At 41.7% G+C, this 25483-nt stretch overlaps 1 protein-coding gene across 7 annotated transcripts in view; it reads left to right on the top strand.

Annotated features, from left to right (window-relative positions):
- The window catches only part of Runx1t1 (RUNX1 partner transcriptional co-repressor 1), a 153779-nt gene that overhangs the window by 38254 nt on the left and 90042 nt on the right, over window positions 1-25483 (top strand). Inside the window, exon 1 of one of the 7 annotated variants that reach the window (XM_060386014.1) lies at window positions 3005-3318. The exons of the other annotated variants lie outside the window; for them this stretch is intronic. Within the exon in view, the coding sequence (XP_060241997.1) occupies window positions 3297-3318 (22 nt within the window). The 5' untranslated portion in view covers window positions 3005-3296. Of the gene's footprint in view, window positions 1-3004; window positions 3319-25483 lie in introns of those variants that run through there. 7 annotated transcript variants of the gene reach the window in all.

Here is a 25483-nt window from a genome sequence, read left to right on the forward strand (position 1 = left end):
GTGTGGCACAGCAGCCCGCCAGAGGCAGGGAGGGGAGCCGAGAAGCCCTGCAAAGCCTCTGCTCAGATTCTCTTTCCACCAAGGTGGAGATCTCTCGCTTGCTGCAGATAATGCCACTAGACTGCTGGTCTCTGGGGCTGACTCAGACCTGAACAAAGGAGAAACAGTGCTGTTCTGCTGTGGAGGTGGCACAGGACTGCAGTGCTTTGAGGATGAGTGATTCCAAGTCACTGTCACAAACCTACTCAGGTTTCTGTGTTTTGGTTTTTTTAAAGGAGTCCAGTGTTTCATTTTTGGTGAAATTTGCTGACTTGGAAAGTGATGGTTTAGACAACTCTCATTTTAAAATCGTCTTTCAAAAATAGTCTTTCTACTTAATTAAAAAGCATGTATTAATGGCTGCAACTTTTCTGAGAAAGTACTTAATTGGTCATTTGTGCCTTCTTTGTTGTTTTGAATATATTTTAATGTTATAAAATCTGTATGGATGCAGATGCAGGGCAGTGTTCTGTGCTGGAGAAACCTTCCACGATACATGCTCTCTTTCTTGTTTGTTGTTGTTTGCCATTCACCTAGGTAAATGCATTAGTGATGTTAGTCATTGTCTATTTTTATTATACAGCTTGGATGTTAGAGATCTTGACTCCTTGAGCCCTTTTTATTAAAGGGAAAGTTATTTCTGTCTAAATAACTGTATATAGATATACATATCCGGGTCTCCCAGTTCAGGGAGAGATGCTAAACGGGGCTGCAGCTTTGCCCTTCTCTGAGCTGGCTCCTTGAGAAAACACTGACCTGGTCTCCGGTGCACGTTCAGCCAGGCCCTTTTTGCAGGCAGACTTCTAGGTGAGAATCTCCAGGGATCCAGGTTTTGTTGACGTGGATCAATTTAAAGTGGCAATTACTGTAGTCAGATAACAGCTTAAAAAGCCTTTTTACACATAGAAAAGATACATAATCACACAGCATATGGAAGTTCAATTTTCTGAGCTGTGGTTTAGGGACTCGGAGTGTACCGATATTAAGACCCAGTTTTAAAACCAGATATCATCCAGTTTTCTTGAAGTGCATTGCATTTTGTCATATGATTTTCTATTTTAGAAGTGATTCACCGTACATATTGATGAAAGGTTGGATATCCCACTGTGAAAATGTTTTCTTTCTACCATAGGTATAGTATTAAAAAAAAAAAAGTGGTGTGTAGCATTGAATGGCTTCTAAAAAATACTCTTTTAAAAAGTGAAAAATATTCAGATTTAGGATTCTGGGTTCTATAAAGGCCCTTATGCCAGTACTTAATTGATGATCACATTCATGCATGCTATAACACTTTCTGTCACAAGAATGTTTGAGCTTGGTGCTTAACAGAACTGAAATCCATTACACAGAACCTCATTACAAGTGACATCTAACTAAGATGAACAAAAAGATTGGCCTCATAAATAGAGTGTGGTATACTATTAGTGACAGAGCAGGGTAATCATTATGAATTGTAGTCTTTTTACAAGTTGTCTCTGACAATGATGGATTTTTGAGGGGTTCACTGGCTGAAGCAGCCCTTCTTGGGGACAGTGCTCAGGAGCTGTAGAAGTTTTTATTGATCGCTGTTCGTCAAAGATGATATATTTTTTGTTTGTTTGTGCAGAGCGTGTGTTGTGTGCATGTGTTTTGAAACATTCTCAGGCAAAGGGAGAGGAAGGCAGGGGATAGAGGTCAGAATGGCTGCCTGTTTTCAGATGGGGTCCTTTTAGAATTTGTTGAAGGCAGTGAGGAAGGGGGTAAAACGTCAGTGTGACAGAAGCTAATGGAAAATAAGCAAAAGACATGTTGCTGGCCGCTGGAATAGCAGGAGTTAAAGGGGCCAGCCCTGTCTTCATGGTCAGTGAGCTGGCTGGCTGGTCAGCCCTGGGTAGAATTGTTCAGGAGAATTCTGTGTGTCCAGTGGATTGGATGTATATTGGAAAGATGGAGCCTGAGGAACTGACCACCATATGAGCCCTGTTGTCAAAACAATCAGACAACACAGACCCAGGGAAGAGTTAAGAGTGTTAAATTGTAAAGAGGAGTTTTAGAAGAGAATAATATTTTCCTTCTGCCTGGCATTTTTGTGTGTTTAGAAACAGGCGTGCAAGGCAGGCAGGCTTATGTTTCTCCTATGAGGCAGGATGTTTTACAAAGGACTAAAGAGAGACTGCTGAGAAGAAACTAGCCAGCTTTAGATAAAGCTCTGTAACAAAGGCTCCTAGTTTTATATATCATGGTGTCCATTAAAGCTTAATAGGGAAGAATACATTGAAGCAGGCTAGCTATGTGTTATTCACGGTCAGCACAAACATTTAAGGGTGTGCTCCCCACCCCCACCCCCTGAAAAAACATCAGAAATCGGGAGAGCATAATTGTTGAGCTTTTGAAAAGGCTTCCCCATGAAGAGTCTGTTTTTGTCTCCCATGGATCTCTATGCAGAGTAGAGCAAAGTAAGCTGAAGATGTTTGGGGCATATCAACTTGGGATCCCAGGGGATTCGAAGCCCTCCAGTAAACTAAAAAATGGTTGGAGTCTGCTTCTAAAACGTGTTCTGGTTTGCACAGACTACTGAGGAGCTGATAAAGAATGCTCCTCATACTTGGAGCTGGGCGCTCAACTGGCGCGGTGCACAGTCTTAGGAGAGGTTTTCAGGTTGTTTGGGGTTTCCAGATCAATAGGAGAAGCTTTGTGGTCTGTGTCCTTGTTTGCTTTAGACCCTACTTCCCCGGAATGCCTGTTAAAATTAGAAGATGAAGGAAACATTTCAGAGTGATTTGTGGGGGCCAGGTCAGCATTGCCATCTTTTGGCAAGATAAGGGTTAACTCTGAGCTGGGAAGGGGGGCGGGTTGGTGGTGGTGGTGGTGAATGAATTATTCAGCATTTAGCTTATCTTTCTGCATTTCACTTTTTTTTTTTTTTTTTTTTGTGCTCTGGAACCAAGGCAGGAGGTGGGGTGGAGAAAGGGAGGCAGGAGTTGTGATACTTTGTACACACGTCCCTGTCATTGTTCTGCCTGAAGAGACAGGGCTGGGTTCAAGGCCACATGCGCTCCTGTCATCCTCCACATTTCTGCTCCAAGTGCAATCCGGAGTGTCAGCTCTCCATCTGTCTCTGCCTGGCAGGCGCACGCGCCCAGCACCCTGCCTCGGGCCATGCCGCCCCAGCCCCTCTGATGGCCCTCCTCTCCTCCACCGCCCCGCACATTCCAGAACAGGAGGCATGAGCCCGCACCGCGCTCCCTCTTAACACAGAGTTGCTCTCAGTGTGTTACATGCTGGATTCCAGGATGCCTGGTGAGTGAGCCCTCTTCTCTTGCTAGGGAGGAAGCGCTACTTTCTATAACGCGCGGAAAATATCGACTGCCCTTACAGCTACTGTACTGAGGGAGAGCAGGGCTAGGCGGGAGGGTGATTGAGGTGTGATTGGGAGGTGACAGAAAGAAAGCTATCAAGAGAGGGGAGTAGGGCAGGGTATGGTGGGATGTGTCTTTGAAGCTGAGGAGGAGGGACAGCCATGTGTGTTTGCCTGAGCAGTTTACACAGGGGCTTAGCTGCACTGAGAAGTGTTGTTTCTGGTTTGGGTCTCAGGACTGTCATCTGCGCTTCCTAGCTGGGTATTTGCCTGTGGAGAGAGTTTTTAGATTGTGGTAGAATTCTTGGAGAAGGTCTTTGAAGAGCTGTTTATGTCAAAGAAAATGAAGGCAGTTTCCTCGGCACTGGAACGGATTCCTTGCTCTAAATCATGGTCCTTGGATGTTATCATGTAAATAACTGAAATCTGGCCATTTATAAGAAGTATGCTGAATTAGTGACATTCTGGTGTCCCTGGAAATTCAGTGTATGACAGTTTCCCCAGAAAAATATTATCTTTGGAAACTGGAGTGTTGCTGTGATTGCTGTTAGTGAAAACTCTGTTTGTGAAGCCTGGAGCGGAGAAGAGTCGTCTGTGCTGGTCCTCCAGACCTCTCAGAACTGTCCTGTGCCGGATGCCGAGCAGATAAAGGCAGGGCACACAGAGACCCTGCCGCTGGCTGATGCGTGCGGATTACTTGGGTAGGGCAGGCAGAAGAGGCTGTGCTTGTCCGAGTTTGCACTCCTCCCAGATGGTGTTTTGAAACCTTATCTGCCAGTTTTCTGAAACCACAGTTGTGTGTAGGTATCGCCAGTTGTTTGAAGAATGTTTTCCCGTTAGGATACATCTCAGGGGCCCATTCTCATCATCACTGAGATGCGTGCAGAAAGGACCCATTTGTCCAGGATTGCATGTTTTTAGTTGTTGTTCGGGGTGCTAGGACTGCATAGAAGCTGAAATATGGGGAAGCTCAATTTACTAAAGAGATAATAACTGAGGTCTTAGAAAGGTCATTTTTAACTCTTTCAACTCTCATCTTGATTTATATGCACCATGTAACTGAAAAGGAGCTGTACCTTAGTACACAATATAGAATTAGTGAGAAAGTACTGTTTATTTATTTATTTATTTATTTATTTTACCGGACCATTGGAGCACACTTCATGTAAATCTTTTGACAATACAAATCTTCTTTGTTTTTATGCTCTTAATAGATGAGTGTTACCTGATCTCGTAGCATTTTCCAGAGTCTGTGATATTTTGGTAAACTGGAACCACAGCGGCTTGAGGATGATAATAGGGGTGGGGGACTAGTTAGGGCCTCTTCTCCTTATTCGTTGCATGATTTTTAAAGAAAGCTCCAAAGCACTGAACTGCACTTCAGGCTTTGCCATTGCAAGTCAGCTTTACTGTTAAGTTGTTAATATCTGACTGGTTCTGTAGTGGCCTTCTAAAGTATGGGCTCCCGCTCTCTCTCCTTTTCTCTTTCTCCCACCTACCCTCCCTCCGTCTCTCTTCCTCTGTTACCTAGCCCTGTACTTGGATGCAGATTAACAGCTGTGACTATGAGCAAGTCCCAGGATGGTCATCCTTGAGGAGATCTAATACTTGGCTATTTTTGACACCCATCTGTATTATTATTTTTCTTAAATCTAGTATCAGACTACCTCTTAGTACTTTCATGTGTATTTATAATAATGGACTTTTTAAAGCCATCTTAGGGGTAGCTTTGCATTTTTAATAAAACAGCCTGTGTAGATGTATGAGAGGAAATATGTGTTTGTAGAACCTGGAATCATTGTTCTTTTTTTTTGTTGTTGTTGTTATTGTCTGCACATTTATGTACCAACTTCCAAATTTATTTATTTGTAGTGCAAGTGTCAGAACTGGTTCCTTGTCTCAGACTTGATGTAATAATTCTCAGATCTAAGACCTTTTTTATAAAATTTGGAATCACTGGAAACAGATGTGTGGATGCTGGGCTTATTGCAACTCTTGGCATCCTGGGAGTGGGTAGGTGAAGAAGAAGTTTTAATTTAGGGTTTTGTGGAACTGTTTTGGGAAAATAACGCCCCTCTTTTTGTGAGTTGTTGATAACACACTGTTACAAAGTGAGCTATGAAAACTCGAAGGAGGTTGAGCATGCTTTAGAGAAATAAACTATTTTAAGGTTATTTAACTCACTTAGAAGGAAATATGACTTCACTGCCTGTCACTTTTTTCTTCTTTTTCTTTTGACAAGCAGATCCTTGTGTTTAAGAGAAGGAAATACTTTTTATAGAAGTCTGGGGGACTTTGGCATTATACTGTTCAAGAGAAAGTGACCCTATGTTTTCTGAAACATTTATATTTTCGTCAGTCTTTGTGTACTGTTATCAAATAACATGTGTTGACCTACAGAATGCGTTCAAGACTGTTTCCTTAAAAGGACAGTAAGTGAGCACAGTCCCTGGAGCCCAGAAATAGTGCTGTTCTTTCAGAAGATGGCTAGCATTAGGTCAGACCACCCTTTCTCAATGGTCCTGCTCTCCAGATGTGCCTGGAACTTTTTTTTAAGTTCAAGTTTCCAAAAGGGGGTAAAAAAGGTTTGTTTTGAAAATCTGGTTTTACTTAAGACATCTCCATCCTGGAGTGCATTTCATAAATTGCCCACATATTTTTCCTAGCAGAGAACTTAACTGGCTGTAATTTTTAACACATGGCCACATCATGTGATATTTTCAAAACACTTACACATAGCTTTGAGAAGGTCCCTGCAGAAATGATCCATCCTCTCACAGTCGGCCCATTTTTTAACAGCATATCTGCATTTTCCATTTAGGAGAGCTATATATTATTAGCTTACATTTTTGGGTAGTAAAACAGTGCATTGCTGATTGTAAAACATGGACTTTATTATCTGCTGAAAATTGATTTGGCATTTATAGCCACTGTGTACTAGACTGTTTTTCTGTTTTTAACATCAATGCTCACAAAACGATGATTTGTGTAAAAAAAAAAAGAAATCAACTCAAAACAAAACCAGAAGTGAAATTGCCACGGACAGACAACTGTTAGTGTCCTTTGTAACTGAACATTTGGGTAATGCACCTGGTTATATATATGTTTTAATGGATATATGTAAATCCTGTGCTACACGAAAGAAAATATTGCACTCATTTACCAATGCTGTTTTACTTTGCAAGTCAGTTTGCCATCCTATTAGGCTGATTCTTGCGTTTCAAATAAGCCTCATGACACCTATTAAAAGAAAAGTATATGAGCCATAAATACCCAATTATAAATGAAGATTATGCATGTATTACTTCTTTGGAGCAGAAGTTGCAAACTTCCATTCAAACCTTCTCACTGTGTCCCTTTCTCTTTTAAATTATTTTTATTAATATTTACAAGTACTTAGCCTTCCAATTTTATGTATTTTAAGAACCTGAAAGTACTTATAGTTCATTTTTCCTGTATAGTTAGTCATCTAACGTCTACTGAGACATATTTCTAATCATTTTTCCTCTGGTACACACATACACACACACAGAGAAAGAGAGAGAGAGAAAGATGCTATTTATAATTTCTGTAGGTTTCATAGATACAGGACTGAGGTATAGGCTAACTAAGGTCATCTTCAATTGCTTAGTGACTTTCAGGACAGCCTGACTACATAAGAGTCTCTTTCAAAAACAAAACAAAGCAAATAAACCCACAGAAAGCTCCAACTGTTCATTTTTATTTCTTAAATACCATGTGCTTCATGAGCATTGTGTAGTCTAGAAATGTCTATTACTTATCATCTCTATGCTGATAACTGATGTTCACAAAGATGATATGGTAATTCTGATATCTGAACACCCTTTTGGGTTATCTTTTGAGCTGGAAGGTTTATCTTGCAAACATTTGATTTAGAGAGGCTCCAACTGAGGTTCACACAAATGAAGGGGCCTGTTGGGTGATTCATTTGTTTATGATTCCCCCTAGTCCCTGTTCTTCTATGCTGCTTCTAAATGCTGTTTTAGTGGGACCATGTTAAAATGTCATACTCAGGCTTTCTGTTTTGTCTTTTCTTTACCCATCCTTAAATCACACTCACTTGTTTTTTTCTGTCCTACTTCAGGATTGTAGAGCTGTGTGGGAGAAACTCTTGAACACTCAGGCTGTGCCAACAGTGTGCCTGTAACCTTATAATAATTGGGAAAGTAGGAGTTAGATATCGTTCATCACAGAAATGTTTTGTAACAAGATCTTACTATATATCCCAGGCTGGCATCAAACTCCCAGAGATTCACTTGCCTCTGCCTCCCAAGTGCTAGGTTGAAAGGCATATACCATTACACCTGGCAAATACATGACATGACAATCAAAAAGGGAGGGGATGTTTGTACATCTCAGAATACATCAGATACCAAAGATAACTGTGGTTCAGTCCTTCCTTCTGTTCATGGTGTTTAAAGTCTTGGTCTCTTGCTGTTAAAATTAGTGGATCTTAGGTATGGGATCCAGTAAAGGATCCTGGGTTGAGAGGCTCATCCCGAAGTTAGGAGTCAAAGACTCTGAGAGTAAAGGATGGGCAATGTGCCAATTAAATGTTCATTAGAAAGCTTGCTTGTCTCTTTCTTGCTCAGTTAGAAAATGTAACCGTTTTTTTTTGTATGTGTTGCTCTTGGACTGAAAATGGGATGTTCTTTGTTATTTCATTGAATTGTAGTTCCTGTGTGAAGGATGGATTTAGCATTTCAGAAAGCAGTTTCTTTGTGTGGTTGCTGGTCTTTGGTATTTAACTATAGCTCGAGGAATAAGCCATTAACTTAAATGACTCATAACTTGAGAACAATAAGATGTCACACCTGACCAAGTAACAGTTTGATCTGGCTGGCGTTCTCAAACAGCTGTTTGCATTAATTAATATTAATGTAAATGTGCTTTCTGAGAATGTCTAGCTTAATTATGTTTTTCAACCTATAGAGGTGCAATCAAAGGAATCAAGAAGCTCTCTTAATCTCAGAGGGAGCTTGCAAACCTCTGTTTCTAGACAGAATCCATCTCTGACAGAACAAGAAAAGCATCTTGGAATTGAAAGCCTCTATATGGCAGGCATTAGGCTGGGCTCTGTACAGACTTTCTAATTTTCTTTACACCTCTGGAATGGTTCTTGTCGCCAAGTGATCTGTCTGAAATCTGAAGTTTAGATCTGAAGCAGCTTGCCTAGGGACAAGTAGATGAGGTTAGATGGAATTTCCCAGCCTATCTGCCAAATTTGTATTCCCTGTTTCTTCCTTGAGAGGAATAGATGGGCGGCAGCTTGATGGGGGTGGGCTTGTAATGGAGGTTAGAGGAACATTTGAAGGGTTGTGTTTAAGTTTGAAGAATAGTGTGGCAAAGAAGATAAATAGTTTTGTTTCGTTTTCTTTCCTTTCTGTGTGTTTGTTTGTTTTGCTTTTGAGACATTGTCTTATGTAGACCAAGCTGGCCTGGAACTTGCTGAAGCCTGATCTTCTGTTTTCCTTCCTCTATACCTCAGGAGTAGGGGTTACAAGTGTGGTCAGCACGATGGGGTTAAGGAAGTAAGTGTTTCTCTTTGCTGAAATTAAAGGCAGAAAAACATCATTAGCTTGAATTGTGATTAATGATCTTGGCTAAGGCAGGTTAGGCTCCTGCTCTTCTCAGTATGTTTCTATCCTGTTTTTTATTATTTTAAATAGAAGAGTTAGTTATTTGAATTTTAAGTGTGCTTGGCCTCCATATATGTCTGTGCACCGTGTGCATACAATGCCTGCGGAGGCTAGGGGATGGCATCAGGTCCTCTGGACCTGGAGTTACAGATGGTTGTGAGCTATGCTGTGGGTGCTGGCAACTGAATCCTGGTCCTTAACAAGAGTAGCAAGTACTCTTAACTGCTGAGCTCTCTCGCATGCTCCCCTGCCCCACTCTTCTTGAACGTACAATGTGAGTAATCATCGTCCAGAAAATTTTCTTAGCTGATTGTAGTAGTACATCTCTGTAGCCCCAGCACTGTGGAGGCTGAGGCAGGAGGATCAGGAGGTTAAGGCCAATTTAGGCTACATAGTTAGACAGTAGTGACACACTGTTTCCAAGACATACAAACAACCAATTTTGAAAACAACAACGTATCTGAACAACAGCGTATCTGAACATCAACAACACAGCTGCAAAAGAAACTGTGTTATTTGCAGCCTGACAAAACTGTCCTCTTTAACTAAAAGTAGCACCCCTTTTGGCTGCTGAGATGCGGAAAGCAGCTGTCTGCTGTTGGTCTGCTCAGGTGGGTGACTGCCTGTGTTTTGATGAGCAGAAAATTGAAAAGCAAATGACATATTCAACACGTACATACACAAAATTGTTAAAGTGTGTGGTTAGTAAACATGAGGTTGAGGTTGCTTGGTGGTGAGAGTGCCGGGATCCACAGCTCTGCTCCCAGAGCCGGGTAGGCAGGGCACTGCCAGAAACATGTAGCTGCTTCCATTTCTGCCACCACCAGCAAAATAAAACAAACCCAAACCCCGAAACCAAAACAAAGACACAAATGGCAGTGAAGTTTTTAAATTGTGGGCAGTTTCTTGAGAAGGTTTCACCTGCTCTCCACATTTTCTTCCTAAAGGCTAAGAGGTAAGTGAGCGACTGCGGGCTTGATGATGGGCTTACTACGATGTTTGAAAGTCTGAGGACAACAGGCTCTGGACTTCGGAACAAAGCGTTACCCTCACCTTATGGTTGAACTTGGTGTAATTACATTCCATTGCCTTCTTTATGACTTGGCTGGCATACGTGGAGGAACTACGTATGCCAGTAATCCCAAATTCAACTCTTCATGTTCCTCCACTCAGACCACTCAGACTACGTGGAGGAACATGAAGAGTTGAATTTGGGATTCCTAAGATAATTATTCATATATTCTCCCACCAGCATGCTTAACGTATGTCTTGATGAGGCTAAGACGAGAATAAAAGCCCCGACCCTGCCATCTTCTGGTCCTGTGGGATGGGCAGTGTTATTGCTCCCCGACGCTCCACACCAAGTACAGTGGGACTTTGGGTCCTCTTACCATGTTAGTTCTCCTCCTCTTTCTACTATCAGTTGTGAACACACAGCCTAGTGGCCAAATATGTTAAAGAAATCAAAAATAAAGCTTTTTGCCCTTAGAAATCACCTGTGAAATAAGCTTTATACTCAATGTCCAGGCTTCCTAGAATGTTCCTAATAGTGGGGTTTCTAAAATATCAAGAGTGACAGACCTCAGAGGTGAAATGCAGTTCCTTGGTTTGTCAGGGTTTGCCAAACACAAAGGCTAAAAGAGCTGAGAAAAATAGGTTGATCAGTCTCTCAATCTTCTTTCTGCTCAGTGTTTTCCTAAGGAATGTCACTGAAAGGAGAGTTGGTCCTGGTTGGTTCTGTACCATTGCTGTGTTGAGGTGTACCTGCTTCTTTTTCGTCATCATCATCATCATCTTTATTTTCACTGCATTGTTGGATGTGAAACATTTGGTATCATGGCAGTGTTCATAAAATCTTTATTAGAACCTCTTGGAGAAGTGAGCCCTTTTGTAATGTAGACATCTCTCTGCATTACACAGTTTTCTTAAGCTTCTGAAAGAGTTTCGGTTACTTTTTAAAACATTTGTGTTCATTTATCTGTCATTTCTGAACAGCCATGGTTTTTATGTCGAGCTCTTTCCTGGGGGTGGTGGTCAGTTGGTGAAGTTCTTGTTTTGTCTTTAGCTTTACAATGGGATTATATTATGAACAGTTAATAAACTGTATTGATGAGGATTTTTATCAAAACCACAGATCACTGAGAGTGTCAATTTCTTAGATGTGCAATCATAATCAAGTCATTTGACTATCTGCTTGCTCTTCATTTTTTTTTTTAAATTGTACTAAAGTAAAAAATAATTGGGTATAGCAGCTCATGTCTGTAATCCTAGGGCTTGGATGCAAACAGAGAGCATGATCATGAGTTCAAGGTCATCTTCTGGTACAGAGTGAGTTCAAGACAAGCTTGGGCTATGTGAAACCTTGTCTTAAAAAGAAAAAAAACATGTATGCTGCATCTCATGCATCATGGGATGTTGGCAGTGGTTTTGATAAATGCGCTGAGCACCAGTGTAAAGCCACAGGCTTATTATTACAAACCCTGGCCTTAAAATAAAAGAGAGTGTTTGCCCCACAGGCAACACTTCTAGCTTGTTGCGCTTAGTGAGGTTGGTTTGTGCACATGAGGTTTTTCTGTATCTTTCCGTGAGCTGCCCACCCTTTCTCTATTTACCCATTCAAGTCATCTGCTATCCTGGAAGCAGATAGTCAGACATAGAATGGTGAGACAGACAGTAAAGAGCACACTTAGTGAGGGCCTGAGCGTCACACACAGGCCTTCAAGTTTGAATGAATGGCTGTATTGCTCTTGTGGTCTGAGTGTAGGTCACTCATAGGGTTGTCATCCCTCACAGACTCCTCTGGGTAGGTGATACTACTAAGGGATGGAATATGTTTCCCTTTCCGTTCTGTGCTATTCCAAGACACAGGTACCTTCTTTGCTACTTAAAAACATGCCTTGTATCCATCACCGATTCATCTTCATAAAGCTGTCTATTATATTAACATCTTGACTTCCTAGCTCCGTTTCAGGCTACCTGTGTGCTAGCGCAAAGAAGTGTTTGCTTAATGAATGAGTGAGTAGATGTTGCCTAGGATTTACAGATATTTCAAAAGAAAGAAACAATGTACAAAGCATAGTAGTTAATGAGGAGGAAATTACAACATGAATTCTGTAAGAACATTTTTGATAAATAGTTTGAATCAAGCATCTCTTTCAGTGGTAGGAAAAGAAAATACATATGTATTTGACCATATGACTTTAGTGGTTCCTAGTAGCATGTTAGTTATAGTGTATATGTAATGTGTCTACTAATTCATCCTTTTACTTTCTGTAAATATAGCTTGCCATGTAACACCTAACTGGCATGTGAGGGTGAGTGGGCAAAGGCTGATCAGTGAGCACCAATGTACATTTAGATATAAACAAGAAATTCTGGTGTGCGTGCTTGTAAAATAAGGTGCCTATAGCTAACAGCACTTCACTATTTATTGCAAAGAACTACTACAAGAACTACTACAAAGGAGTTAGAGCACTTTTTCATGAAATGATGAATATTTGAGGAGATATGTACGTCTTACCTGATATAAACTGTCCAATAATATGTACATATCAAAACATCACTTAGCACCCCATACAGGAGTATAATTTTTATGTTTTTTTTTTTTTTTTTTTTTTTGTGCTAGCTAAAATTTAATTGTTAGAACAGAAAAAAAAAAAAAAAAAAGGATTGGCAAGTAAAGATGCTTGCTGCCAAGCCTAACAACTTGGGTTTGGTCCTTGGGACTCAGGTGGGAGAAGGAAAGACCTGTCCTCTACAAGTTGTTCTCTGACACCCACGGCTACGCAGGCTGTTCACACCCTCCACGACCCCGTAAACAGTGTATCAAAATTAGTTCTTGAAGTAAACCTGAAATTAGAAACAAAGGGCATGACTTTTGAGGGATAGGTGTAACTATCTTTGTGTTTTGGTGTGGGTTCCCTGGTGTTGTGTGGAGGTTAGAAGAACCTGCTTGTCCAAGGATGTTCTCTTCCTACTGTTTACATCCTGGGGGTCAAGCTCAGGTCTCCAGGCTTGACAGCATGGGCCATTAAGGGCTGAAGCATCTCAGCAACTCCTGTTTAGCCATTTCTCTTTCATTCTTGTCGCTAGGGGGATGATGGGTAGACTTTCTCAGTCTTCCATCAGGCACACTGAGTAAGATTTTCGCAAAAGACAAATATTAACAAAATATTTTAATCTTTTTAGTTACACAGGAAATTCAGCCAACAGTTTCTCAAATCAATGATCATGGATGAGTTGCAGCCTGATAAGCTGGTAAAATTTATCTTGAGTCTCAAGAGACTGCTAGGGTAATTCATTCAGTAAATGAGATGTATACATATCTATATATGTTCTCTTAAAAGCATAGTGCCTATTTTAATGCTCTCAATAGAAGTTTTTGCCGTTTTGTACTTGTGTCAGCGTTTACACTGGACCCTTAAGGAGCTTCTGAGGCTGTTGGAGTGGGATGTACCTTGTGAAACAACCTTGTTCATTTGGCAGGAGTTCTATATTTCTCTTAGTTTGTGCTTTTCAAACATTCTTGGCTGGATGGTGCTGGGGAGATGTCTCAGTGGTTAAGAGCACACACCGCTCTTGCACTGGACCAGGGTTGGGGGTACCCAGCGCTCATTCCAGGCAGCTTAGAACTGCTTGTGACTCCAGCTCCAGTCATATCCGATATCTCTTTTGACCACAGAGGGCACCTGAGCTCACTGCTTCTGTACTGTGTGGATTAATGATATTTGCAGGGCCAGCCAAGCACCAAGTTGAGATATGTGAGCTCCATGGCCAACAGCATTAGGTTTGTCTAGGAACTTGGTAGAAGCACAGATTCTCTAGTCAACTGAGTCGGCATGGCTGAAGGTTTGCTTCCCAGCCCTGAAAACAAACAAACTCTGGAGTGGAGCCAGCAAGTGTGTGTTTGATGCAGATTAGGTAATTCTCAGGCGCATTCACACAGTAAAACCAGCAAATTGTGACTATTGTCTCCTTGTTATTCCTGCAGGATAACCACTATTCCATCATAAGTCAGTTTAAACCCTAACTACATGAAGATGAAGGAAATTTATTTATTTTAAAAGGCATATTAGAAAAGTCAGACTTGAGAAACTGCAAATAACAGGTATCCAGAGTCTCTACCTCTGATAAAATGAATAGGCACCACAGAGCGAACCTGACAGCACAGGGGAGAGAGGAGCTTGCCGTGGAAGTTCCTGGATGCCTGTGTGTTCACGTGACTTTTCAGTAACCCTGGCTTCATCGTACTTGAGCACCCTTTATTGTGACCTCATCTCATGGAGCCCACCTTCTGATGACTCACAATTTTGTGGAGTTAGCCAGCCTTCTTCAGTGAATACTGAAGTAGTATCCACAGTAAAAAAAAAAAAAAAAAAAAAAAAAAAAAAAAAAAAAAAAAAATCAACCAGCGTTGAGAATGTAGACACATTCAATATATGACGCTTTCCTTACCCTCCCCTCAACATAAATACGTATTCAGCACAGTTAAAAAGTGGTTCCTCTGTCGTGCCTGCCTGGGGAGATTGATTTCCTGAGTCTCCCAGATCCTCTGTTTTCTCTTTTGTGCTAGGTAGGCCTTCAGTAAGCCTTGTCTGACACGCTTTGTGGCCTTTGCCTCCCGTGATAAAATAGATTGAAATGATTCCTGGCACCATCTGCCGAACAAGAGCAGCCCCGGAGGACTGTGCTGAGAGAAAGTGACTGAATGCTAAGAAATGTGCAAGTCTAGAGATGCAGGCAAAGGATTTTTTTTTTTTTTAAAGAGCATGAACATTAATACATCTTCTTGAGGTTTGATGGGACATGTACTGCCTACTGCCCCATCTGGTGCTTATGATAGCATGGCATATTAGCATGCTTCAAGTTCATAATGTATTCAGGGGAGGGAACATCTCTTGCATACCAATTGAGGCATCCTCTCTTTCAGAACTGCTTTTGAATTTCAATGATGTTTATATCTTCCAAGCTGTGTCTGAACAGAGCATTTCCGCTCTAAGGAATAACACGAGAGAGAAAGAGAGAGAGAGAGAGAGAGAGAGAGGAGAAAAGAGAGGAGAGAGAGAGAGAGGAAGAGGGAGAGGATATCTGCTCCTATCCCCCCGTTAATTTATCTGTGCCTCTTTCTTTTTTTCTTGATGAGTAGATTTCAATATTAAATTGGTCTATGAGTTAGTTCTTTTTTCTCTTCTGTAAACTGCAAGGCACTTGATCGCATACATACGGCATTTCATGCATTTTTGTCCTTAGAAGCGTATGTATAGAGGACAGCAGTGGGCGAGCCACCTTCTGAGCAAGAGCCCTCTGTGTAGTTGTGTGTGGCTCTCCTTGGCACCCGGCGTCCAGTCATGCATCTGAGAAGCACTTCATGGAGGGGCTCACGCTCTGAAAGGGACACTGGTAGAGGCAATGAGCAAAGCGGTCAGCAAGACTGTGAGCTGCTCCTTCTCTTTGGACCTGGAAAAGGAGATGACAGACCTTAAACTGAGAAGGAGATGCACAAGGTAATTTCAGACAGGGATAAGGCAGCCTGATAAAACAGGCTGAAGAGTGGCTCAGGTGATAGCATGGGTCCCATGCAGCCTGGGTTTCCAGGAAAGATACCTTTAAGGAAGTGACATTTTCACTGAGGTCTGAGTGCCAGGGAGACTTAGTGGCCTAGAAATATCAAATGTAACACCCTGGAGATGCAAACGTGATTGACGTTTAGGAAGGGCATGGTAACTGGAACCAAGTTGAGGGCTGCCCGGCCCAGTGTTCCAAGCTGAGTTGTTGTTGGTTTGTTTGTTTGTCTGTATTTGTTTGTTTCTCCCCCACCCCTTTTTTTTCTGGGTGTCTGGAAGGCATCAGAGGGTTAAACCCACAAGTGACAGGATCAAAACTGGCTTTTCAGAAGATAGTTGAGCTGCTTCTGTGTCTTATACTTAGTAAGCATCTCCAATAATGGAAGAATGGCATGAGCTTTAGATCTGCAGAGGTTCCCGCTTAAGCTGGCATTCGCATGGATTATTATTTATTTTAATCACTTGTGTTAGTTATGTGGTGTTGGAGGCATGGCCTCATGTCCAGGGTTGGCCTTGAACTGACTGACACACGTTCTGCCTGAACTCCCGAGTGCTAGATTACAGGAATGTGCCACCCTACTCTGTCTGGCATGTATTACAGAGTCGCACAACCATCTCCTGGATTTCAGCCTAGGCGTTTGGTGTTTGACTGTGAACAACTGTGCCTTCTCCCTTGATGAAAAGGAAAATCTATGCCTAGTATGACTGTGAAAATCAAATGAGACGAGTTAATAAAAGCCCAGTGCCCAGTGGCTAGTATGTTGTCGGGTCTGCCAAGGATGCACCAATTCTAATAACATGTGGTTTGAAGGGATACAGAAGCAGTTCCCAGTGTGTTGCTGCTGAGGTTCGTAGCCAGTGATAAAAACTAGATGCTGCTGCTTACTCAGGTTGGTATTTGTAGTATTCCTGATAGTTAGCATTTTGTCATTTACTCTACACATGTACATATAACACACACACACACACACACACACACATTCCCCAGAAGATATTTAGATATTTTTAGGATGAAGAAGAAAAAGCTAGATTTCTTTATTTTGGCCTGAGATGAAAATCATGGTTACATGAAGGATGCTATAAAGATTTTCAATTAACATAGGAACTGACTATTAATTATTTGCATGATTATCAATTATTAGTCTTTGGAAGAGCACTCTTCAGTACAGCAAAACAGCAAATAAAGACCCCCTTAGCTTTTCGCATGAATAATGTGCTTAATTACGAGAAATAATCCTCATCATCTTTACATTCTGTGAAGCAACGCTTAGCTTGTAGAAGTTTCTGTGGCATTGTGGGATTGGAGGTAGATGTTGCTGGGGTTGAATGTCTAAACAGGGTTAGTTCCTTAATTGCATTTGACCTACAGACTACATGTGTGTGTGTTGGGGTGGGTGTTGATTGAATTGTTAGATGTTTGTTTGGTGAGGATTTACCCTCACCTATGTTGGGTATTTTATTTTTAGTATTTTGTTCTGAAATATTCAGAGCAACAAGTCATTCTTGAGGAATGTGGAGGGGGAGGCCGCGTGGGTGAGTCATGCAGGTTTAGTCAGCATTTAGGAGATTCTTGAAATGCCTTCTGATGTCCAGGAGCACTCTAAAGAGCTGGTAACCTCTGCATGTTGTATGAGAGAAGTCACATCAATTGCTGTGTGTTCCTGCTGGAATGTAATAAAAAGAGAGGGTCGATACGGGGTGAGAGGAGACACAGCTGAAAACAAAGCATCTGGCTGTTGAGCCCAGAGATTTTCCATTTTCCTTAGTTAAATGCCAGTTGCTTGTGGACATCTTTGAGAAGGGAGGGGTATGTGAGTTGTCTGGAGAATCCAGAGGAGATGGTGACCCGCTGGCCTCAGTGAGGCTGCATAGTTCTTCCTAGAGTCTGTCTATCTGTCCATTCCCACTCTTTTTTTCTAGGATGCCTCGTTACAGAGACACAGTGGTAGAGGTTTTCTTGTGGGAAAAGAAAGATCAGGTGATCAAGGGGGACAGGTACATTCACCAATCTGAGCTAAGGTCCACGGGTCAGAGGCCTCCGGGACAGCCTGTGTGTCAGTGTGATGCTGCAGCACCTGGCTCAAGTGAGAGTTCATCATAGTTGTTTGGCTTAGGCGGTAACACCACAAACCAAATCTCCCCTCTTATCTCCTCTTACCCTCTTATCTCCTGTTACCTTGTTAAATACCCAGTTTATAATTACTCTCAGTTTTAGTTACTTGGCAACTGTGGCCTTCATACTGGCCAGCTTCTGTCTCCTGTTTTGCAGTTTGTAGTAGTGGGAATGGCTCTCTGTCACCTCCTCAATGCTCAGTTTCCTAAGATGCATTTCCAGGCACACCAGACAGTCATTTATGTAAATTAAACATGTCCCTTTCAAAAGACCAGGCTGAGTTTCAAATGTGTAGCTCTTTCTAATTCTTTCTGTTCTCCTTTTGTTTCTCTTTCCTTTTCTTTTCTCTTAACAGGTTCTTGTCATGTAGCTCTGGGTGGTCCCGAACTAACCATCTTTCCTGCTTCAGCTTCCCCAGTGCTAGGTCCACCAGCTTGAACCTCCATGACGCAGGGGAAGGCTTGCTTACCTGCCTTTGCCCCTTCACCTGGTCCCTCACCTCCATCCTCTCCATCCATCCCCTCCCCTTCCTTTCACAATATACTTCACAGCATTGTTAGGTAGAGACAGCAAAGTTTAGTCATTGTGAAGGCATATTGTAAGCTCAGGCTTAGTGATGCTGTCAGATTTTCCCATTTTACAACTGAAAGACAGTAAGGGACTGTATAGTATTTATTGATTTCTCTTGGATGTCGAGGAAAGCAGAATTCCTTGGAGGTCTGGAAAAACAAAAAGACTGTATGGAATGCTCATTTATGCAGTATAGATTCCTTGTAAATGTTTATATATAATGTTAATTGCTTATTGAAAGTAGACTGTTTGAGCTGTTTTGCTTGGTGAACAAGAAACTTGGCAACATTGTTATTGGGGCACTGTTTGAACACACAGACTACTCTTTCCTTGGACCCTTTATTCATCTGTGCAACAAGGCTTCTTCATTTTCTTGCTTTTCCTCGGAGTGCTGGAGATTGAGCTCAGGGCTGCCCGCATATCAAGTGTGTGTTCTCTGCCTGAGACCGAAGCCTAGGGTTCTAACTGGGAAGACTTGTGCGCTGCTGCCCGGGATCAGCTCCTGGACTTGGGATCCCTCTGTTGTCCATATGTGTCATGTAGGCAGGTGTGCAGCAGATGTTGGAGTTAGTGAGTCGACTAAGTAAATGGGAGCAGCATAGTGACATCCGTTGTCCTAAGATGACCGAGGAGGAAGTTGAGCAAATAATTTGAGATCAAGGACCCTTAATCATTTTTTTTAGGGCCTAGCACAATGAATGTTGTTTGGTTGGTTCCATTTGAACATAAAATAGGGAGGTTTGTGTTCCAGAAAAATACTTATAGGTCAGTTGGGTCAGCTCTGTAATTCGTGCTTTCATTTGTACTTATTGGGTTCTTAATGCCTGATAATTTTTTTTCATAGCAACTGAGGTGAGTCAAGGTAGGAAGAGTTTTGAATTTTTTGTTTGTTTGGTGTGCATGTGTGTGTGCTTGAGTGTATGTGTGTGTGTGTGTGTGTGTGTATGTGTTTAAAGGTAGTGATCAGACTTGCACTGTAAGTGCTTTTATTTGCCAAGGTAGGTGGAAATTTTTGTTCTCATAGACTTATATTTTAACAAATAGAAACAAACAGCAAGCCATAGACACAAATAGCAGTAAAATTGTGCTGTGCTCATAATTATTATGAAAAATAGCCAAGCAAGAAGAAAGAGTGTGCAGTACAACAGATTTCATCTGAGTGCTTGTGATGGGCCTGAGAAGGGATATTTGAGTGAAACCTTGAGTTAGCTGATGGAAGGGGAGACACAACTACAGGGTTTGAGCCAACCAGGCTGGAAATGTAATGCAGGCTGATGTGTGGCATGGGTGGTTTGGTGAACAGAGAGAATAATGTAAGGATGGATAGGACAACAGGGAGAGCTGCTGTGAGAGTTCTTTAAGCCACTTGGAAAGACTTTCCTACCTAGCAGGAAAGTCCTATTCTGAATACTTTGCCAGTTCCTTGCTTGTGTGCACTCATATCCCCTGAATGATGTCATAACATCAGGTGTTGGGATGACATCATCTCGGGGACAGGTACCCACCATGGTGTGTAGTTATTCCTCTAGTGATTATTCCATGCATACATCTTGCTGACATTTATTTCAATTATTGTCATTTGGTCTGATTTGTCTGCATTTTCTGGTACTTCGTGTGGCAGAATGAATCCTTAAAGCATCGCTTAATGTGAGCTAAGGCTACATAGTAAGTCTTTTCAGAGCCCTGGCTAGTCATTCTCAAACAGTATTTTTATAAAGTACTTTGTAAGTTCTAACTTATATAGAAATTACAAACAGGTATTAGAAAAAGTAAATTAGTAATGAAGAGAAGCAGCCTGAGAAATTGTCATGTAAATGATGGCTTTAGGAGTGTTGTTAACAACTCAGGGTGAGCTGTGATGTAGACTCTGATGCATGAGGCTCTCCCTGATGAGGTGTCAGCATAAGGAGACTGAGCTGCCCAGTAACTGTGAAGGGGTGCACACTGGAACATTACCCTAGCGTCCATCATGATGCTAGAAGTCGTATATAAGATACAAGCATGCTACTTTCCCCTTGTTAGGCAGTGGAAATCTGAAATAATATATGAATGGACACATGGGCTTGAATGAATGAAATATTTGTGTTTATGGAAGAATGTGGGCCATAGTGTCAAACTTCCTTCTTAACTTAGACACACTGAGTTCAATTATCTGCCTAATTTCTTTCATCTCATTTACATTGTTTTGGCTACTGTGGTGTCTTATCTCTTTTTTAAAATTTAATTATTTTTATTTTTATTAATTATAGTTTATTCACTTTGTATCCTCCCCTGTACCTCTCTCCCTCCTCCCCTCCCAATCTCATCCTCCCTCTTCCCCACCCCTGTCCCTCTCCCAGTCCACTGAAAAGAAAGGTCCTCCTCCCCTTCCCTCTGACCCTAGTCTATCAGGTCTCATCAGGAGTGGCTACATTGTCTTCTTCTGTGGCCTGGTAAGGCTGCTCCCCCCTTAGGGGGAGGTGATCAAAGAGCATGCCAATCAGTTCATGTCAGAGACAGTCCCTGTCCCCATTACTATGAAGGCCACTTGGATACTGAACTGCCATAGGCTACCTCAGTGCAGGGGTTCCAGGCCATCTCTATGAGTGGTCCTTGGCTGGAGTATCAGTCTCAGAAAAGACCCCCTATGCCCAGAATTTTAGGATCTTTGCTGTCCATGTGGAGCTCCTGTCCTCTCCAGATCTCACTATCTCCACTTCTTTCATAAGATTCCTTGTACACTGCCCGAAGTTTGGCTATGAGTCTCAACATCTGCTCTGATACCCTGCAGAGTAAAGCCTTTCAGAGGCCTCTGTGGTAGGCTCCTGTCCTTTTCCCTGTTTTTGCCCTCCTCCGATGTCTGTCCTCTTTGCCTTTCTGAATGGGGGCTGAGCAACTTAGCCAGAGTCCTCCTCCCTGATTAGCTTCTTTAGGTGTACAGATTTTAGTATGTTTATCCTATATTATATGTCTAGTATCCACTTATGAGTGAGTATATACCATGTGTGTCTTTCTGCTTCTGCATTACCTCACTCAGGATGACCTTCTCTAAGTGTAAACTAGTTTCAGAGATTCAAATTTTATTTTACTTTATTTAGTTTTGTTTTTGCTTTTATATTTTGGTGTTTTGATAGGGGCTTTATGTAGCTTAGAATGGGCTACTGCTTGCCATCCTAGCATGACCAGGGGTTGATTTGAATATGAAAACCACTGAGTAGTGAGCCTAGAAGAGACTTTGCTGAGTACTCCAGGAATGTAAAGTCAAGAAGGCACAGCACATCATCAAGATATTTAGAGCCTCTTGGAGTCTATAAAGCTGAAACAGGGATTGTTTCTGAATACTGAAATTTCAAGCTCACATCTGCACAGGAAGATTTTGAAAGCATGAAGGAATTGGAGACTGAGTTGTAGATTCATTGAGTGATTGTTACTCGGAAAAAAGGCTTTGAATGAAAGCCCAGATGCCGCACACATCTTGAGCCTGGGTAATGGGCAGGGCCGTTGATTTTAGTCAAAATAGGAAAAGTCACCAGGAAGAACTGGTTTTTCTAGGATGATCTCATCCACAAGTTGAATTTGATTTTTTTTTTCCTAAATAATCTAGAAACCATGCTGTAGATAGTAACTTGGGTGTGAGACTGAGAGCCAAAATGCAATTCAAAGCAGGAAAATGAAATTACAAGTGTCTTCAAATCATTAGATGACTTTGAGAAGATGGAAACTGTGCTAGTGGTAACATTAAGTTTGTATCAGTGCTTGGAAATTTATTTTGTAATTGGTTTTTATATTTTTCTCTTAGGTATTGGAGTATTATTTGTATCTATCATAGTTACGAATCTCCTTCCTTTCTGGACACCCTGTGTAGGAACACACACACACACACACACACACACACACACACTATCCTCATGGTAGAATCAGTTGGCTCCTAAGTGTCCTTGTGTGCACTAGCATGAGTTTGCAGGGGGAAGGGAATGAAGCAGTAAAGAAAGGGCCTTGCAGGATGATACATACATGTCATCCCAACCCTGGGAAAGCAGAGACAGGAGGGTTCTTGTGATTTTGAGGCCATTCTGGGCTACATCATAAATTCAGGCCAGTCCCTCTCACACCTGAAAGTATAACCCTCCATTCCCAAAATGCTTGGCCTTTGCATTTAGATAATCAGGTGTCTTTTCTAAATCTGCCCTCTTCTTGTTTTGCCTGGCTGTCACTGTTTCCTCGGTCTGGTTCTCTTGGGACTTCCTGGCCTTGTGGATGGTGCCTCTTAAATGGCTGGTGAAGCGGTGGAGGTGAGGAGATGTTGATAATGCTTCTCCTAGCTAACTTCGGGAGCTTCCTCTGTGAACATATGAGGGATGGTGGTTTTTGGTTTTACTCTGTTCACTACTCCCAGAGTGCTAAGCTTTTCATTTTTCGAGAGTCTGAGAGAGACTCAGATGACTCAGTGTTTTCTTGCTCTGTGAGCCATGTTTCCCCAGAGATTCTGTAACCTGGTCTAGCGCAGGCCTCTTCGTTGCCACCTTTCTGTGAGAGCTTTAGGAGCCACATTTGTCTTCACACTCATTGGTCAATCAAGGCCTTTTATATACAAGATTGTCATCCATAAGACTGACAACTGTATCAGCCAAATAAACACTCTCTGACAACTTTTAAGCTAAAGAATAGAAGCAATAAAAAAGATAAAGAACAAAAAGTTTCACAAACCCTGATATAAGGTTTTTATCGTTACGATTATTAAATATTACTGTTTTAATAAGAACTTTTTAAAACTCCAAAGGAAACATGACTAAAAGTTTCATGTAATGTAGTAACATGTGTTTTTTACTATAAAATTATGAAACCATTATAAATTTTAATTTAAATTTTAAATTAAATTTTAATTTAAAATTTTACTTTAAATATTGTGAAGTGAAAAGTTTCTTACAGTACTTATTTTGGAAGGGGTGTTGTGACTTCTTATTTGAGGCAGGGTCCCATGTCGCCAGCCTTCCCTCTATCCCTCACTGAATAACAGAACCTGACCTTGAACTCCTACCTCTCCTGCCTTTAGCACCTGAGTGCTGGGATCCCAGGAGTATATAACCATGCTTGACTCAATCAGTTTTTGAAGAGAGTCCACACAATTAATCTAGGACACTTGAGGATATCGTAGCTAATCTTAGAAAAATGGATGTCAGTTTTCTTAAAATAATTTTAAAAGAAATCAGGCTGGCAAAGAGGTCTGAGATTGTCTTCAGCTTAAAATTTCTTCCCTAGAGCACCCTGTTTTCCATACGTACCCACTAATTTTCTACAAAGAATTATGTGTCCCGGTGAAAAAGCAGGAAGTAGGCATGACTGAGATCTGGACAGTCACTTATCACAAACTGCACAGAAGGAAAGAGGAGCAGGAGAATACTGTTATAATTTGACTGACAGTACAGTGGTTTCCTAAGTCTTTTTTCTGTGATACACGTGCCTGAATCCAAGGGCTCATATGAGAAAGAGGGCATACTTTGTTTATTTAGTCAGTGGATGCTTATGCTTCCCCCTGGATGTGTGAGTGGGTGGAGAATGTATAGACCCTGAGGTTGTAGTTTTAGCTGATGTCTCCTGGGATTTGAGTATATTCCTGGCATATAGTAAGTACTTTAGATTCATATTTTTGGCTTAATGACAGACACATATCTGCACAGGCAGAAATTGTAATACATGACGCAAATTTGCTAACAAATGTGTACGGAGCAGACCGCAATGAAAAGGGAAGGTCTACCATGCAATTGGAATGTGGGATGATGTAATGAGGAAAAACTTTGTGGAGCCCCTTTCAGAAGACTGGGGAGGAGAAGGGGGGAAGAGAGAGGGAGGGTGGGACTGGGATGAGATAAGGGAGGGGTCTATGATAGGGATGCAAAGTGAATAAATTAAAAAAATATATATCTTCGTAGAGGTGTTTACTTTGCTTCTTTCAGGACCCTGTTCTTACTGTAGTTCTAGTACATTTGGAAGGCAGGAAGTGTTGTGGCCTGGCCTGGCATGGTGGAACATACAGGGTAGGCAATCAGTAGAACACTACACCTTTAGTTTATAGATGATAGTTCTAGGAAGGAAAGCCACTAGATGCTTTTAAACCAGAAAGGGCACATTGGTTTGTTTTATTTACTTGTTTACTTGGTGGAACTGTCTATCTTTTTCTATTTTAGCCTTGAGACATTGCCTCCTTGTAGCTCTGGTAGTTTCCCTCCAGGACTGAAACATTCCACCCTGCAGGGAAGCTCTTTAAACAGGAAGGTAAACAATTCAAGATAGCTTAAGGATGTCCCTGAAACTTACCAGGTTCACTAAGCTCCTCCCTGCCAAAGTAAACAATGAATATCGAGAGTCCCTCTTAGAGGCAGAGCTGCAAATCGGTGTCTCTCTTAAAAGCAGAGCTGCAAAGACTCTGGGACCAGACCAACAGCCTGGAAGCCGCAGAAGCCAGCTGAGTTACCTGGAGGAATAAGTTTAGGCCACCCGAGACACCTAGAAAGAATACTCTCCAACTTGTTGAGTTGCCTGCAGGCTGCCCCATGTGCTCTTAGTCCCCAGTTTTGTGAGCTGTCACGCACGCTGGGGTGGCCCTTGCTGATGCAGCTGTTCTTGAGTCATTTCTGCTCCTGTACGTAACTACTCGTCCACATTTCTGTAAGTAACCCCAACAATCATTGATTCTCTAAGTTGGATGTCTTCTGTCGTGAGTTCCTTATCTAGCGTGAGTAGACTTGAGCGTTGCCTCTCTCCAGGAAGAGTTTTGTCACACAAGAAGCCCTAGCCTCAAACTTGCTTTGTAGCTAGGAATGACCATGGCCTCCTGGTCCTCTTACCTATAGAATTTAAGATACCCGTTGCCACCATACTCAGCCAATACTGAAGACTGAGTTCAGGGCCTTGCCTTCGATGTGCTAGGAAAATACTCAGAGCCAACACATACTTTTTAAACTTTTGTTTTTTGATAGGTCTTTGTATACTATCTATTTAGATAAATAGATAGATAGATAGATAGATAGATAGATGGACAAATAGCCCTGGACAGCCTAGAACTTCCTATGGAGAACTTAGGAGCCTTCTGACTCTGCTTTCTTAGGGTGAGGTTTACTGGCATGTATTACCATACCTGGCCATATTGCTGCCTCGACTCTCAGAAAGATGTGGAACCCATGGGATGAAAATAGACTAGGAAGTTGAGATCTGTAAGTGTCAA

Source organism: Meriones unguiculatus, chromosome 6 (genome assembly GCF_030254825.1).
Source record: "Meriones unguiculatus strain TT.TT164.6M chromosome 6, Bangor_MerUng_6.1, whole genome shotgun sequence".
Lineage (NCBI taxonomy): Eukaryota > Metazoa > Chordata > Mammalia > Rodentia > Muridae > Meriones > Meriones unguiculatus.